At 44.0% G+C, this 15,783-nt stretch overlaps 2 protein-coding genes across 3 annotated transcripts in view; both read right to left on the reverse strand.

Moving 5' to 3' along the window:
* Samhd1 (SAM and HD domain containing deoxynucleoside triphosphate triphosphohydrolase 1) overlaps window positions 1-964 on the reverse strand; it is a 33,288-nt gene extending 32,324 nt beyond the window's left edge. Inside the window, exon 1 of one of the 2 annotated variants that reach the window (XM_028782021.1) lies at window positions 670-964. In XM_028782021.1, coding sequence (XP_028637854.1) covers window positions 670-880 — 211 coding nt within the window. In that variant the 5' untranslated portion in view covers window positions 881-964. The remainder of the gene's footprint in view (window positions 1-669) is intronic. The other variant, XM_028782023.1, reaches the window with a different exon arrangement.
* Window positions 965-10,576: 9,612 nt separating this feature from the next.
* Rbl1 (RB transcriptional corepressor like 1) overlaps window positions 10,577-15,783 on the reverse strand; it is a 66,198-nt gene continuing 60,991 nt past the window's right edge. Inside the window, exon 19 of the mRNA XM_028782024.1 lies at window positions 10,577-12,361. Coding sequence (XP_028637857.1) covers window positions 12,191-12,361 — 171 coding nt within the window. The 3' untranslated portion in view covers window positions 10,577-12,190. The remainder of the gene's footprint in view (window positions 12,362-15,783) is intronic.

The following is a 15,783-nucleotide window of genomic DNA, read 5'->3' on the forward strand; positions in this document are numbered from 1 at the left end:
TATACCCTCCCCTTGAGTGGCCAAGTTGTGGAATGTTGAGGTTTCAGTGGTCAACTGAATAACTTGTTATTTTAGAAGAGAAATTCGCTCAGCAGCATTTTGCAAATACAATCAGCACATACTGAACCCTGGGATATTATGATAGTCAGTGAGAATCCAGAGATTAACCACCTTCTCTCCCCTTTTAGGAAAACCCCAAATTCCGGGGCCAGCTTAAAAGTGAAACTTAAAAGCGCCCAAAATCTCATGGGGCCAAGTGTTCCGGAGCTGAGGTTAGCACAGAAGGGTCTCCCAAATCAGGTGACCCTGAAAGACCGCAAGCCACAGCCGGAGGTCTGGGGTAAAGTCTTCTTCTAAGAAGGGTGGGGATTGCTCCTGTCAGGAGAAGTGACAAGTTCTCCCGTCCACCAGAAGAAAATGCAAACCTCCCTGGGCCCCTCTTAGGCTCGCCGCCCGGAGAGCGAGTCTATGGGCTTGCACTTCACCTGTGCCCACCTCGGGTATCTGTTCGCCTCCCGTCGGGGCGCCTCCCTCCCCAGGTTCGGGTTCCCGCCAGCCGCTTCCCCCTAGAGACCTTGGCTCGGCGAGCCTCCCCCTTAGGATGTCTCCCGCGTGAGCTCTCTCCCCTGGGCCCCTCGGTCGCCATCCCTCCTCCCTCAGCCCCGCTACCTCTGAAGATGTCCAGCACTTTCTTCTCTCGGAAACCACGTTTCTCTAGGAAGGAGCACACGTCCTCTGGATCCCAGGTTCGGAGGTCGCTGCTTTGGGAGTCGGGGTCTGCAGACTGGTTCGCTCCTGCAGGAGGAGTGCTCTGTGGCGTCCTTGGGCTGCCATCGCAGCGGGGCCGCTTAGCCGGCTGCTCCAAGCCTGCTCTCTGCATGGCTACCTCCGACACCCGGCGCGGCGAAGTTAAGTACCGCGGCTCCCGGCTCGCGCGCAGCCGCACTGACGCCACAGCCCCGGAGGCGAGTCCATTCAGTTTTGCCAGCCTCCAGGCCTACTGCGCAAGCGCGCTGGACATCAGCCTCGGGAGCGTGGCCTCCCTGGGGCGCTAGCGCCTGGCCCATTGCGCAAGCGCAATGTCTGTGTGATCGCCCTCAACTCCGCCCTTGTGTTTCTCCGAAAGGGCGGAGTTATTAGAAGAAGGAAAATTTAGGGCTGTGGTAAAGGGTGGAGACTTTAGTGAGGACCGGGCCAAAGAGGGCATCTGAGGCTAATGAAGGTTCCACCACACTCCAGATTAAGAGGGTCATCTGGTGAACTGCAGGTATCTTCCTCGAAACAAATACGTTTTGCCAGGTTTCAAACACTCCAAGCTGTAAACTTGTTAAAATAAAAAAACAAAAACCTAAAAGGCCATTGCTGCCAGCTCTATCCCAGAGCAGAAAACAATGGACAAGGGACTGGCCCAACTGGAAGACCCTGAAATGATTGCCAGCTGGTTGTCAGACTGTCCTTTTACATTTCACAGATTCAGTTAGCTGGCAGCAGATCACCCTATTTATTTCCAAATAGACAGGATTTTTACTAATTACTAGCCATTGTCCAAATGGCAAGCTTTTGTGGGGGGGGGACGGACTTTAAGCCATTTTGAGACAAACCCAAACTTCCCCAAAAAACCTTATCCATCCAACGACCACTAATTTACAACAGCTTTTCAGAAACCAAGACATAGACACATCTAGGTATTTTAACATCAAGCAGTACAAATTAGAAGCTTAGTGGTGAGCCCCACAGCTGTAAGTGATGCTCAGGCATAAAATACAAGCTTGAGGCCCGATGTTCAATGCCCAGCACCAAAAAGTAAAATAAAAATAAAAATAAAAATAAAAATAAAAATAAAAATAAAAATAAAAATAAAAATAAAAAAGCAAACTAGAAATCTGATGAACCAAAGTATTCTTAGCAAACAGTGCTGTTGTGATCAGGGCCCTGTTCTAAAGGTCTTACGAATACTCGTTTAACAAATTTCAGATGTAGGAAAGTGAAGTATAAAAACTGGGAGGGAGAGGGTTAGAAAGAGCTAAGAAATGACAAGACTGGGCCTGCTTCTAAAGGCCATGTTCTTTATAAATCACTTGTTGCATTAGTCAGTACTCTCTAAAGGAACAGAAATGTTAGAATAAATATTTATGTGTGTGTTTAAGAGGGATTTATTAGATTGGTTTAAAGGATTTAGCTCATGTGGTCCAACAATGGCTGTCAGACTCTGGAAAAGGCCAAGAATGTGATAATTGTTTGGTCCAGGAGACTGGTTGTCATAGGAGTCCTGAAGGATTCCTGGAGAGCGGCTGGTCCTCTGTCTACACTAGAATCCCAGAGAAGTTGGCTTTTGTGCAAAAGGAAAGCCACAGAAATAGCATAGATGGATGTGCTAGTGAGAGTGAAAGCAAGCAGGCAAAAGCTCTCAACCGTCTCTCGCGCCTTTTCATCTGGGCTGCCAGCAGATCTAGCCCCAATTTAGGATGGGTTTTCCTGCTTCAAATAATCTAATCGACAAAATTCCAGAAGCAGTCAAGTTGTCAAGCCAAGACTGGTCACCACACTGTGGCTCCTTCCTCTGTTATCTGTTTATTGAAACAGTCTCACTGTATAGCCATGCTGGGCTTTGAGTCCAGGATCTTCTTGAGCAGCCTCCAAACTGCTGAGATTACAGGCCTTATCTACCACACTATTTCACATATTGGTTGTTTTTCATGTATTGGTTGTTTTGTTTTTTTGAGACAGGGTCTCACTATGTAGCTCTAGCTGTCCTGGACTATGTAGACCAGGCTGGCCTTGAACTCCCAGAGATCTGTCTGCCTCTGCCTAGGATTGAAGGCATACTCCTGGATCCATGCAATGGATCCACTGTATATTTTTAAATGAAAACTTGTGCGTGTGAATACATGTGCCATGATGCATGTGTAGAGATCAGAAGACAAACTGTGGGAGTCAGGTCTCTCCTACCACAAAGGCCCAAGTGATCAGGCTTAGCTCCTCAAGCTTGGTAACAGTGAGTTCTATCTCTAGTTTTTGTTGTTTATACATAGCATAGGCTTTCTTTCTTTCTTTCTTTCTTTCTTTCTTTCTTTCTTTCCTTCCTTCCTTCCTTCTTTCTTTCGTTCTGGATTTATTTATTTATTTATTTATTTATTTATTTATTTATTTATATACATGAGTACACTGTAGATGTCTTCAGATACACCAGAAGAGGGCATCAGATCCCATTACAGATAGTTGTGAGCTACCATGTGGCTTCTGGGAATTGAACTCAGGACCTCTGGAAGAACAGTCAATGCTCCTAACCACTGAGCCATCTCTCCAGCCCAGCATAGGGTTTCTTCTATTCCGGGCTAGTCTCAAATTCACCGCTTGGCTAAGGATGACTTTAAGCTTGTAATCCTTCTACTTCCTCTTCCAAGGTTTGGGGTTACAGTGTGTGCCCCCATACCGATTTCTGTGGTGTCAGAGATCACACCTTAGCGTCATGCAAGGTGGGCAGGCAGTCTGCCAACTAATTTACATTTGTAGCCCCTCTCCCTTTTTTCTTTTTAAATTGGGGTTTTATCTTAAAATCACGATCTCATAGTTAACCCAACATTTCCAATCACAGTCCCTACAGACTCGAAGCAGGGAATATAGGGAAGGGTTGACAGGAAGTCAGGCCCAGAAAAACATGATCCACCCTGTCAACAGGGTGCTTGGTGAAAACATCTCACAGTTGTCAAGACTTAGGAAACTGAAACAAGAAACTAAAAGAGGTGTATTTGAAATCCGCCAAGGCTGATCTGACTTGTCTTTAAAAGACTTGAGGGAAAGTCTTTCCCCATAGTATTAAGGAATTAAAAAGTGATACAAACAGGATTTGAACTTGAATCAATTGAATTTGCATGCTCTGCTTGGCCTAGTAAGATGACTTAATGGGCAGAGGCACTTGCTGGGCAAGCATAGGAATTTGGGTTTCAGTCTAAGACCCTACAGAAGGGTTCAGCTCTCCTGAGAGGCCTGATGACCTGGTCACTCTTAGTCATCCCCTAGCCTGGGAAAGCAATACCTATTCAAAACAAAGGAGCCCTACCCACACTGAGAGAAACCAGTGCCCAAGCTTCCTCTTCTGAAGTGAATCTTCCCATGGTTAGGTAGCAAGGCAGAACACCAACCCATTGTCAAGGCTAAGGCTCACTACCCCAGTGTCCTCCCTATTCCAAGAAATTCATTCGGGACCTCTGACCGGCACAGCTGGATGGACCGCGTAGTTTGGTCCTGGCTGCCGGAGGTTGATGATTTCTCTATCTCCCCACAGCCAACCACCATCACCCTTCATGAATTACTGTTTTACTTCCTCTTCGTCCTTCGCTAAACATGGCTACCTGGAGATGCTTTTGACATCTATGCAAATTTCAAAGCCAACCTCAAATTCTTAAAATAAATAAATAAAAATAAATCCCAGCTCTTAAGAAGGCAGAGAGAGGCAGGGGGATCTTGAGTTCGGGATAGCCTGATCAAACATAGCAAGTTCCTGTTCTAACAATAGCCAGATAGAGTTCAGTGGGCAAGAATGCTTGCTGAGCAGGTAGGAAGACCTGAGCAGGTGGTCTCAGCACATCTGTCATTCTAGAATTGGGGACAGCACAGGGAGGGGGAGAGAAAGGGGCTCATTGGAGTTTGCTGACTGCCTGTCTCCTTCAAGTTCAGTAAGGGACCTTCTCTTGTTGGTTGTCATGGGTGCACATCCTTAATTCCAGCACTCATACGGCAGAGGCAGAGGCAGAGGCATCTCTGTGAGCTTGAGGTCAACCTAGTATACCTAGCAAGTACCAGGCTAGCCAGAGATACATAGTGAGACCTAGTCTTAAAAAAAAAAAAAAAGGAATAAAGCAAAGAGTGATAGAATAGGACCCTACAAGTGATCCTCTGGCCATTCCATATGCACAGGGACATGCACACCTGCACACACATGTACATGTAGGAGAATTTTTGCAGAGCCACTATATGTGGCATGAATTTTGGAGTAATGGCACCTAGGCTTTGAAGTAGTCTTTTGTAAATAGTCGTTGACAGCTGAGATTTATGGAGTTGTTCTTTCTAAGGATTCACAGAGATGTTGCATAGCTTAGTCCCAAGATATACCTGGAAAGCCAGGAGGAAATTACACCCAAGAAAAAGCAAGAAATTAATCTCACAACAAACACAAATGAAGGGAAACACACAAACATAATTCCACCTCTAACAACAAAAATAACAGGAAGCAACAATCATTGGTCCTTAATATCTCTCGACATCAATGGACTCAATTCCCCAATAAAAAGACATAGGCTAACAGACTGGATATGTAAACAGGACCCAGCATTTTGCTGCATACAGGAAACACACATCAGTGACAAAGACAGACACTACCTCAAAGTAAAAGGATGGGAAAAAGTTTTCCAAGCAGATGATCCCAAGAAACAAGCTGGAGTGGCAATTCTAATATCCAATAAAATAGACTTTCAACCAAAAGTTATCAAACAAGATGGGGAAGGACACTATCATACTCATCAGAGGAAACATCCACCAAGATGAACTCTTAGTTCTGAACATCTATGCCCCAAATGCAAGGGCAACCACATTTGTAAAAGAAACACTGCTAAACTTCTAAGTACACATTGAACCTCACACAATAATAGTGGGAGACTTCAACACCTCACTCTCACCAATGGACAGATCATGGAAACAGAAGCTAAACAGAGACACAGTGAAACTAACAGAAGTTATGAGTCAAATGGACTTAACAGATATCTACAGAACATTTCAACCCCCCCCCCCAAAAAAAAAAAAAGATTATACCTTCTCAACACTTCATGGTACCTTCTCCAAAACTGACCATATAATCAGACACAAAACAAACCTCAACAGATACAAGATCAATGACTTAATCCCTTATACAATCAGACCATCACAGACTACGACTAGTCTTCAATAACAACAAAAACAACAGAAAAACCCATAAACATATGGAAGCTGCACAACTCTCTACTCAACAATAACTTGGTCAGGGAAGAAATAAAGAAAGAAATTAAAGACTTTCTAGAATTTAACAAAATGAAGGCACAATATACTCAAACTTATGGGACACAATGAAAGCAGTGCTAAGAGGAAAATTCATATCTCTGAGTGCCTTCATAAAGAAATCGGAGAGGTCATACACTAAATAGCACATCTGAAAGCTCTAGAACAAAAAGAAGCAAACACACCCAAGAGAAGTAGACTGCAGGAAATAAACTCAGGGCTGAAATCAACCAAGTAGAAATAAAGAATTAACAAAACTAGGCGCTGGCTTTTTGACAAAATCAACAAAATACATAGACCCTTAGCCAGACTAACTAGAGGGCGCGGTGACAGGAAGACCCATATAGCTTGAGAATTGGTTAGGTAATGGTTCTTTTAGATAACTCCTAGTTCAGATAAGAGGTTTGGGTATCTGGAAATTGACTTGCTCAAAGTGTCTTTTGTGTAACCCAGAACACCAAAACGTACATATATCACAGACACACAAATAGTATTTAGTTAGGGCTAGGGTATATCTCAGTGGGTAGAGTACTTACCCCTTATTCATGATGAACTCAGACAGACAGACAGACGACAGACAGAGATAACAGCTGAGTCAGACATTTCACTTTTGCCTTAGTATCTATAATTTTTAATCGTCGTAAGAGTTTCCTTAAGTGCTTATCTAGGGTTAAGTTTATGTGGTTATTAATATATTTCATTCACACATCGAATATGAGTGTTTGCTGGATACTTAGAGTTTGCCTGGCACTGCTCTGGACAGCTAGGGCACATCGATAAACTATACAGACAAAATTCCCTGCTTCCTGGAATTCACATTCTACTGGGAAGGCCAGCGGTGAACAATAATGTAATTAACAATAGGAGACTTGTCTAGTATGTCAGAAGCTGGTGCTGCAGAAAATCATAGAGCAGGCTACGATACCAGGAGGAGAGAGACAGGGTCACCATGTTGGGTAGGATGGTCAGGACAGGCCTTTGTGAGAGCTGACATTTGAGCAGAGGTGAAAGAGTTACCCATCTGGCCTAGAAAGAAGTTCCAGAAAGAGGAAGCAAGTTCCCCTAAGCAGAAGAATGTCTGGTGCTGAGAAATAGCAAAGGGTAGAGGAAGAAGCAGTGAGAGATGAGGTCAAAGAAGGAGCAGAGCGGGCTGGAGAGACAGCTCAGTGGTTAAGAACACTGATGCTCTTCCAGGAGTCCTGAGTTCAATTCCCAGCAACCACATGGTGACTCATAACTCCTTTAGTCAAAAAGCCAGGTCTCATCCTAGTAGGAAAAGACCGTATGCTGGACAAAGACCTCAGATGCTATCATATCCATGTAACAGATGAAGAAATCAAGCTCAGAGATAAAAGTACTTACTGGTTCAGAGTCACACACAAACCAAGTGCCCTGAAATTTGTACCGAATTCACTTTGAAAATTTTTTCGATAACTTAAGCTAAGTAATAGCACTATTGCTTTTAAGACATTGCGTGGCCAGACTGTGGAGAGCCTGGTGTGGTGGTGCCCATCTTTAGTCCCAGGACTCCTAGAGGCAGAGACAGGTAGACCTACATGAGTTCGAGGCCAAGCCTGGTCTACAAAGCAAGATCCAGGACAGCCAAACAAAACAAAATAAACTCTTTGGGAGGAGTTAATCATAAGTCACGTTTTAAACGCTGTATGGGCCCCTAAAAGCAAGTGTAGTCACATCAGCTCGTCTCTTGCCAGCATGGCTTTGCGTGGGAGTCTGAGCAACAACTGGAAGGAAAGTTGCTGCTACAATTAGTTCATCTGAAGCATCCTCAGAGCCTCTGGAGGAAGTCACATACCGGGCCAACTGTTGGTCAGATTCGGTACTATACTCTTGCTTTTTCTAGATATTAATATAAATGTTATGTGCATGTATAACATAGCCCGTGGTATCTGAGTTATTTTAGTACATAAATTGAGACTTATGGTGTGTGCATACTACACTCATATTATGTTTTTTTGTTTTGTTTTTCGAGACAGGGTTTCTCTGTGTAGTCCTGGCTGTCCTGGAACTCACTCTGTAGACCAGGCTGGCCTTGAACTCAGAAATCCGCCTGCCTCTGCCTCCCAAGTGCTGGGATTAAAGGCGTGCGCCACCACCACCCGGCCAGAATGTTTAACAGTAAGTTCAGGGTTTTTTTTTTGTTTGCTTGTTGTTTTTTTGAGGGGGAGACTTAACATTTTTTATGTCTAAATAAAATACCATTGTGTGTATGTCATTCTTAAAACTCCATTCATCTGTTGATGGGCACCTAAGGCTGTTGGTCTCTTTTCTTGTTTTTGAGACAAGGTCTCCTGTAGCCCAGGCTGGTCTCTAATTTGAACTTGTTATGAAAATGACTTTGAATTTCCTGACCTCTGTGCTGGATAGTCTTCTATCAACTAGACACAAGTTGAAGTAATCTGAGAGGGAAACTCAACTGAGAAAATGCCTTAGGGTTAGGCTGCAGGCAAGCCTGTGGGCATTTTGTTAATTAGTGAGAGATGGGGGTGGGCCCAGGCCTGTTGGGACAATCTTCTTGTGCACTGAGTAAAGGTGGTCTCTGTATTATTCAAATATCTATTTCTGTACCAGCAGAGTGCTGAGTACTGTCTGGACTTCGGTATTGTTATTTTTATGAAGCATCACTTGTCTTGGTGTTTTGTAAACATCCCTTTCCATCACCTCTGATTGGTTTAATAAAGAGCTGATGGCTTATAGCAGGGCAGGAGAGGAAAGGGGGGGTGGGGAACGACGACGGCGGACACGAGGCTGACATACGGCAGAGATAAGAACTCTGGGAAAGAATCAAGCATGAGAGATTACGTAGCCAGACACAAAGGACATAACAGGTGCTGGGACTAAAGTAATGGGCTGCATGGCAGGATGTAGATTACAATAAACGGGTTAATTAAGATAAATAGCTAGTTGGGAACAAGCCTAGCTATAAGGCCTAGCAATTCATTAAGTCTCTATGTCACTATTGGAACCTGGTGAATCAAGAAAGTCCTACAGTACAGCCCGCTGTGGGTGGTACCATCATCCCTGGGTTGGTTGGCCTGGGCTTTATAAGAGAGCAGGCTGAGCAATTCAGTACGCAGCACCCCTCCATGGCCTTTGGATCAGCTCCTGCCTCCAGGTTCCTGTCCTGTGTGAGTTCCTGTCCTGACTTCCTTTGGTGATGAACAGCAATGTGGAAGTGTAAGCTAAATAAACCCTTTCCTCCCCAACTTGCTTCTTGGTCATGATGTTTTGTGCAGGAATAGAAGCCCTGACTAAGACAACAACCCTTCTCCCTCCACCTCCCAAATGCTGGGATTACAAAGGTGTACCACCGTGCCCAATTTTATGTTGTGCTGACTGAGACCTAGGGCTTCATGCATGCTAGACAGGAACTCTACTGAACTATACCCCTATGTCCTGCTCATTAAAAGCATGTACTGCCATACAGTTCCAGAGTCCATGATATCTAGTAGAAGCCATGATGGCAGGAACAGCTGAGACCTGTATCTCAAACTGCAAGCAAGAGGCAGAGAGCAGAGTGGGAATGGTGGATGTGACCCTCCCTACCCCTGAAGCTTGTCGGCCGACTTTGGTCCATGAGGGCTAATGGAGCAGGGGTACAGATGGGGTTGGCCAGAGGCCCTATGAGTACTAACGGTAATAACTAATAATGACACACTGGTACCAGCTTCAGGAGACAGATTACTTTTACTCGGGGTGAATCAAGTGTTATATAGTTTAGAGAAAGGGGGTAGAAATATCCATGGTGGGCAAAGGTCACTAGTGTAAGGTATTTCAGGAATCTCAGGCGATAGCTGAATGGGTTCTTCTCTGGGGAAAGGAAGCTGAACCTGTGATCTAACCGAGGCTAGGTGACAGTCCGCACTGTGATCTAACCGGGCTAGGTGACAGTCCGCACTGTGACCTGACCGAGGCTAGGTGACAGTCCGCACTGTGACCTGACCGAGGCTAGGTTGACAGTCCGCACTGTGATCTAACTGAAGCTAGGTGACAGTCCGCACTGTGATCTAACCGGGCTAGGTGACAGTCCGCAGGTATTAGGGGTGCGGTCTGGGATCCCCCAGGATGATTAGAGGAAGCCTTGAAGACAATAAGAGTCTGCTGTATTTTACTGAGCTCAGGGCTTTCCCATAAGGTCAGACTTCAACCTTAGCAGCAGGACTTTCAGGCAGCATGACTATTTTGAAACCTGAAAGCCCTCCTCCAGTGACATACCCCTCCAACAAGGCCATACCATCTAAACGTTCAACTACAGGAGCTTATAAATGGGGGGAAGGCAGTAGGGGGCATTCTCACTCACACCATCACGTGCATATGTGTGTGTGTGTGCACATGCATGGAGGTTCCCCCGAAGGCTAGCAGAAAGTATGACATCTCGTAGAACTGTATATGGGCTGTTATAAGCTGTTCAGTGTGGTATTTTGCAAGAACAGCCAGTGCTTCTGACACTAAGACATCTCTCCAACCGAGACATGTACTTTAGATAGCTGTACATTTGCTTCTAGTTATACAGTAAAAAGTACAATAGTTTAAGTTTTAAAAATTCTAATTTTTATTAACTATTTTATATACATTAATACAAAGTCCTGAAAATTGGTAAATTCATGTCTTAAGTTTTTTAACATAGTCACTGAATAAATCTACATTTATATTTTGTACATTAATAATGAAAGTGATACAGTAGTTATAGCTACACAGAAATATGTACAAGGACTCAAGACAGACTATTATTTGGCTTATTACAACATGTGTAGATACTACACAAAACACAAATTTTCAGAAAAGCAAAACATAACCCAAACCTCTTTTTAAAATGTAAAAATAAAACTTTGGTTACCATTCATCATTAATTGGCAGCCAAACCTTAAGACTAATTCAAATTAGCTAGCATTGGCTATGTTAGACATGCTGAGCTAGACTGCCAAGCCAACACTTTATATTTTAAAAATAAGGTTTGCAGCTAAAAATATTTATACTGATACATTATCTAACTATGAGTTTAAATGGCTTATTAACACCCTATCTGATGCTAGACACACAGAAGAAAAGGTGAACACTAGCGACCTGATTCTTTAGAAGGCTAAACCTCCAGTGTGGAGAGATCCTCAAGGGGACCCAGGAGTTACACCCCAGGGGAGACTCATGAGAAATCATAATTACTGGAACAAAGGGTGATACAAACTAGAAAGGAAAAGCAGCTCTTAAACGGAAACATTTGCTTACAAGGTATGAAGTGATTTTAATGTAAAAGCTTCAAATATTTTCAGGAAATTAAATAAACAATGAGAATGAATAATTTAGTTTTTTGAGTCAGGGTCTTGCTATGTAGCTATGCTGGCTGGACAGTCCCAGCAATCCTCCTGTGTACTGGAATTATAGGCATGTTCCACTGTGCCCAACATGAATGAATAAATGATCTTATCATAATGCTACTTTACTAAGGAAATTTAATTTCTCATTTATCTGAATTTCATTCTCCTAGATTTAGATTCAGTTTCTTATTTTGAGAACTACATGACTGAATACAATCACATAAAATCATTAAGGCAATATCATGAAAATTGTAGTTTTAAAACTGGGTATCCCTTTTACAGTGTTGTGAGCTAAAAGGTACAAAGCTGCTTGTACCCAAAGAGAAGAAGAAGACAGGCACAGACTCCCACATGCTGGGGGCACTGAGGGGCCACTGTTCCAGCAGGCCCAAGGCAGGCTGGGACGTCAGTGAGCTCTTGTACTGTGGGAGCTAGCCCTACCTTCAACACAAGCAGACAGGACAAGTATCTCACAGACTCACTGACCAAATTAAAAAGCATAGGAGACATTTGATCATTCTGAAAAGATAGTTAAAAAATAGTTTCTTAAAAAAAAATAGTTTCTTCTTAATTCATCCTAAAAAATGTAACCCTAGGAAAAAATGCTAAAAAAAAAACCCTTATTACTATTTATGAAGGCACTTAAAACATTCTTTTCTAATCTACCTCAAAATATACGTCTGTCAGAAACAGAGTGAATAAATGCTATTAAAAAGGAGCTTACTTTTGGTGCAAGTTTTTGTATAACCCAGTGATAAAAATGGGAAGGATGGCGCCCCCAACTTTCTCCAGAACAATCCAAAAGTGCTTTGATCAGACGAAGGGTAGCATTAGTGATTTGCTCTTTCACTGACAACATCTTGTAGTCGTTTAAGTAAAACATCATCGTTCTCTTGGCAGAGACGTTTGGCAGGTGATTCTGCATCTCCAGTGATGGCTATCACACGCTTCTTGGTTTTCTGCTCACCTTGCCTGATCATGTTGTTGATATCTTTCAAACTCTACAAACACAAGAGGGCTCGTGTAAAAGGCAGGAAAAGGAAATTTTATGTAAACAACTAAACTAACTCTCTTTTCTCCCTCCTATCTTTACCCCAATCTAAGCACTGGTATAGAGATTATCTTTTGAATCTAAACCAACTTCCAGTGGTGGTTTTTGAGTGGTTTTAAAAGACGATGTACCTTTTAACACTAGCTCTCAAAATCCAGACCAGAAGTAGCAGAGGCACTGAGGAACTGATGTTACAAATGCAAATTCCCAAGGTTTACCACCCACTAAACATTTTTAGTCAGACATTTTGTGGTAGGGCCTAGCAATCCATGCTGTGTTTATTGTGTGTGTGTGTGTGTTACATTATTGCTGTGGCATGTGTACAGAGGTCAGGGAACAACTTTTGGAAGTCGGTTTCTCCCTTTCCAGTGTGGGTTCCTGAGATGGAATTCAGGTCATCAGGACTGTGCGGTGTCTTAGGGTTTCTATTGCCTCAACAAAACACCATGACCAAATAGCAAGTTAGGGAGGAAAGGGTTTATTCAGCTTATACTTCCAGATCACTGTCCATCATTGAAGATTCGAAAGTCAATAAGGATCGCAAACAGGGCAGAGTCCTGGAGGCAGGAGCTGATGCAGAGGTCACAGACTGGTGCTGGTTACTGGCCTGCTCAGCCTGCTTTTTTTTTTTTTTTTTTTTTTGTAGAAAAGGATTACAGCAGACCAGGGATGCTGGCACCAACCACAATGGGCTGGGCTCTCCACAACTGATCACTAGTTGAGAAAATGCCTTACAGCTGGTTCTCATGAAGGCATTTCCTCAACTGAGGCTCCTTCCTCTCTGATGATGACTCTAGCTTGTGTCAAGTTGACACATAAAACCAGGCAGTACAGCCAGAAAGAGCTTTTACTCACTGCCAGCTGCAATCCAAGTTTGTTTGTTAAAAATCTCTTCACTTATTACTTACTTATTTAATGTGTATGGATGCTTTGTTTGCATATTTGTATGTATGCTGCGTGCATGCCTGGTGCCCACAGAGGCCAGAAGAGAGTGTCAGATCCTCTGAGACTGGCATTAGAGATGGTTATGCGCCACTGATTGGTTGCTGGGAATTGAATGTAAGTCCTCGGAAGCAGAGTAGCGTGTGTGTGTGTGTTTCTGTTGTGAGAGCATGTACATATGTAGTGCACATGTAGACATCAAAGGTCTCAGGGATATACGTCAGGTCATCAGGCTTGGTGGGAGGGGCATTAACCTGATGAACCAACTTATTGGTCCTTCTCTTTTCTCTGAGACAGTGTCAGACTGGCTTTAACTACTGAAAGTCTGTCTGCCTCAGACTGACACATTCTATTCCTGGTTTAACACAGTAATGCTGTTACACTCTGATGCCTGGGAATGACTCAGATTTAGCTGGTGTGGAGTCTGTGAGTCACCAAAGGTAATGCTGACATTATAGACCCAGGAGAAGTGGTTCCTGAAACTGCATCCCAGTTGTTGACAATACTCTACCTGCCCTGCCTGCTAGCTCTGTGAGTCCACAGGTCTGCAGGACAGGGCTAGCTCTGTGAGTCCACAGGTCTGCAGGACAGGGCTAGCTCTGTGAGTCCACAGGTCTGCGGGATGGGGCTAGCTCTGTGAGTCCACAGGTCTGCAGGACAGGGCTAGCTCTGTGAGTCCACAGGTCTGCAGGACAGGGCTAGCTCTGTTAGTCCACAGGTCTGCAGGACAGGGAAGCTGTCCAGGTGACTCTACCTCTGATTCAGGAGTCATTGCCCTGGATCTCAGATGGTCTAATATCTTCTAAAGACCTTTATGGGACAGGTCTCATCTTGGTCAGTTTTGCTTGGTCAGTATAGTAAGACCTCAGCATGCATGGAACCAAACAGGAAAATGAGGAGTTAAGGAGCTGTTATTGCACTGACACTCACAATTTGTCCAAATAACACTGTGGCTTCTAGAAACTTAAGATTCAGCTGTGTAGTCCTAAAAATACTGAAAAAGCCTATCTCTGACATGTCTCCATCAATACACTGGGTAAAGGTGAAGCCAGTCTCTCCATAAAGGCCCTGTTTTCTAACTCTTCACGAACCTGGCTGTCATCCATCTAATGCTCTAAACTTTCAAAGCCGTTCAATAAGTCAGCACTTTCCACGTAAGCATGAGCTCAGCTCCTCAGAAGTCTGACAGCAGCTCGGACATCTGCTCAGACACTTCTCAAAATAAGCCCAAAACAAAACAAACAGGGGCCAGAGAAATGGGTTAGTGGGTAATAGCATTGCCTGCTCTTCTGAAGGATCCAGGTTTAATTCCTAGCACCCACATGGCAGCTAACAAAGGTCCAAAACTCCAGCTCCAGAGTACACAATTCCATCTTCTAGTCTCCAAAAGCACCAAGCACACAAGTGGTACACAGACACAGATGAGGGCAAAACACTCACAAAAAATAATAAAGTAAAATTTAACAAACAAAACCCAACATCTTTAACAACAACAACAACAACAAAGCAGGCAGTGAACAGGCCTTTAATCCCAGCACTTGGGAGCCAGAGGCAGGCGGGTCTCTATGAGTTTGAGGCCAGTCTGGTTTACAGAGTGAGTTCCAGGACAGCCAGGGCTACACAGAGAAAGTGTTTTGAAAACAAACAATATCAAACAAACAAACACCCTAAAAACCAACACCTTACCCCTCCCTGAGATGTACATGAGACACAATAGACTAAGGCACCTCAACTCAACGTGATGCTCTTCTCCCTCTCCTCTCCTTTTGTGGTACTAGGATCAAACCCAAGGACTAGCTTATGCTTCCCAAGCTCTTTACCAGTGAGGTACATCTGCCAAAGCAAACACTGCTCTTTCTGGGAGACACTGTCTTACTGTGTAGTCCAGGCAGGACCTGAACTCAAAATCTTCCTGCCTTGGCATTGTTAAGATGCAGATCAGACTGCTGTTCAAGTCACAATACCCACAGCATCCACTCCCTTCCTCAAGATGTGACAGGCACCCTATTGACAGTGCTCTCTGTGAATCTCCAGCTAACTATTTAAAGGTACCTGAGAGAACGCAGGTTTGGAGGATACATCAAAGAGGCACTGGTGGTCACACCTCCTGTTTCCACCCACTTCCCTGCCTTGCTAAAGAATCAGAGAGCCTGGCTCTCTAGAATCCTGTACAAAGCCCCACTCCTGCCTGATGGGCCTGACTCCATTTCAGAGGTTCCACAGCCCTGCCATGGTGTCTGTCTCTGGCACTGGGGGCCTGCACTCTCTGCAGAGCTCCTACACACTGTTGGAATGTTGTTAACCACCTTTCTAAAAAACTTCCTTTCCCAACACTAGGTCTTAGCATCCTCCATTAGCCTCACTTCTGAGACTGTTCAAGCAACTCAAGAGTTGCGTGCTGGCATTGCAGGTATGTTCCACCATACATAG

Source organism: Grammomys surdaster, unplaced genomic scaffold, assembly GCF_004785775.1.
Source record: "Grammomys surdaster isolate TR1022 unplaced genomic scaffold, NIH_TR_1.0 677, whole genome shotgun sequence".
Classification (NCBI taxonomy): domain Eukaryota; kingdom Metazoa; phylum Chordata; class Mammalia; order Rodentia; family Muridae; genus Grammomys; species Grammomys surdaster.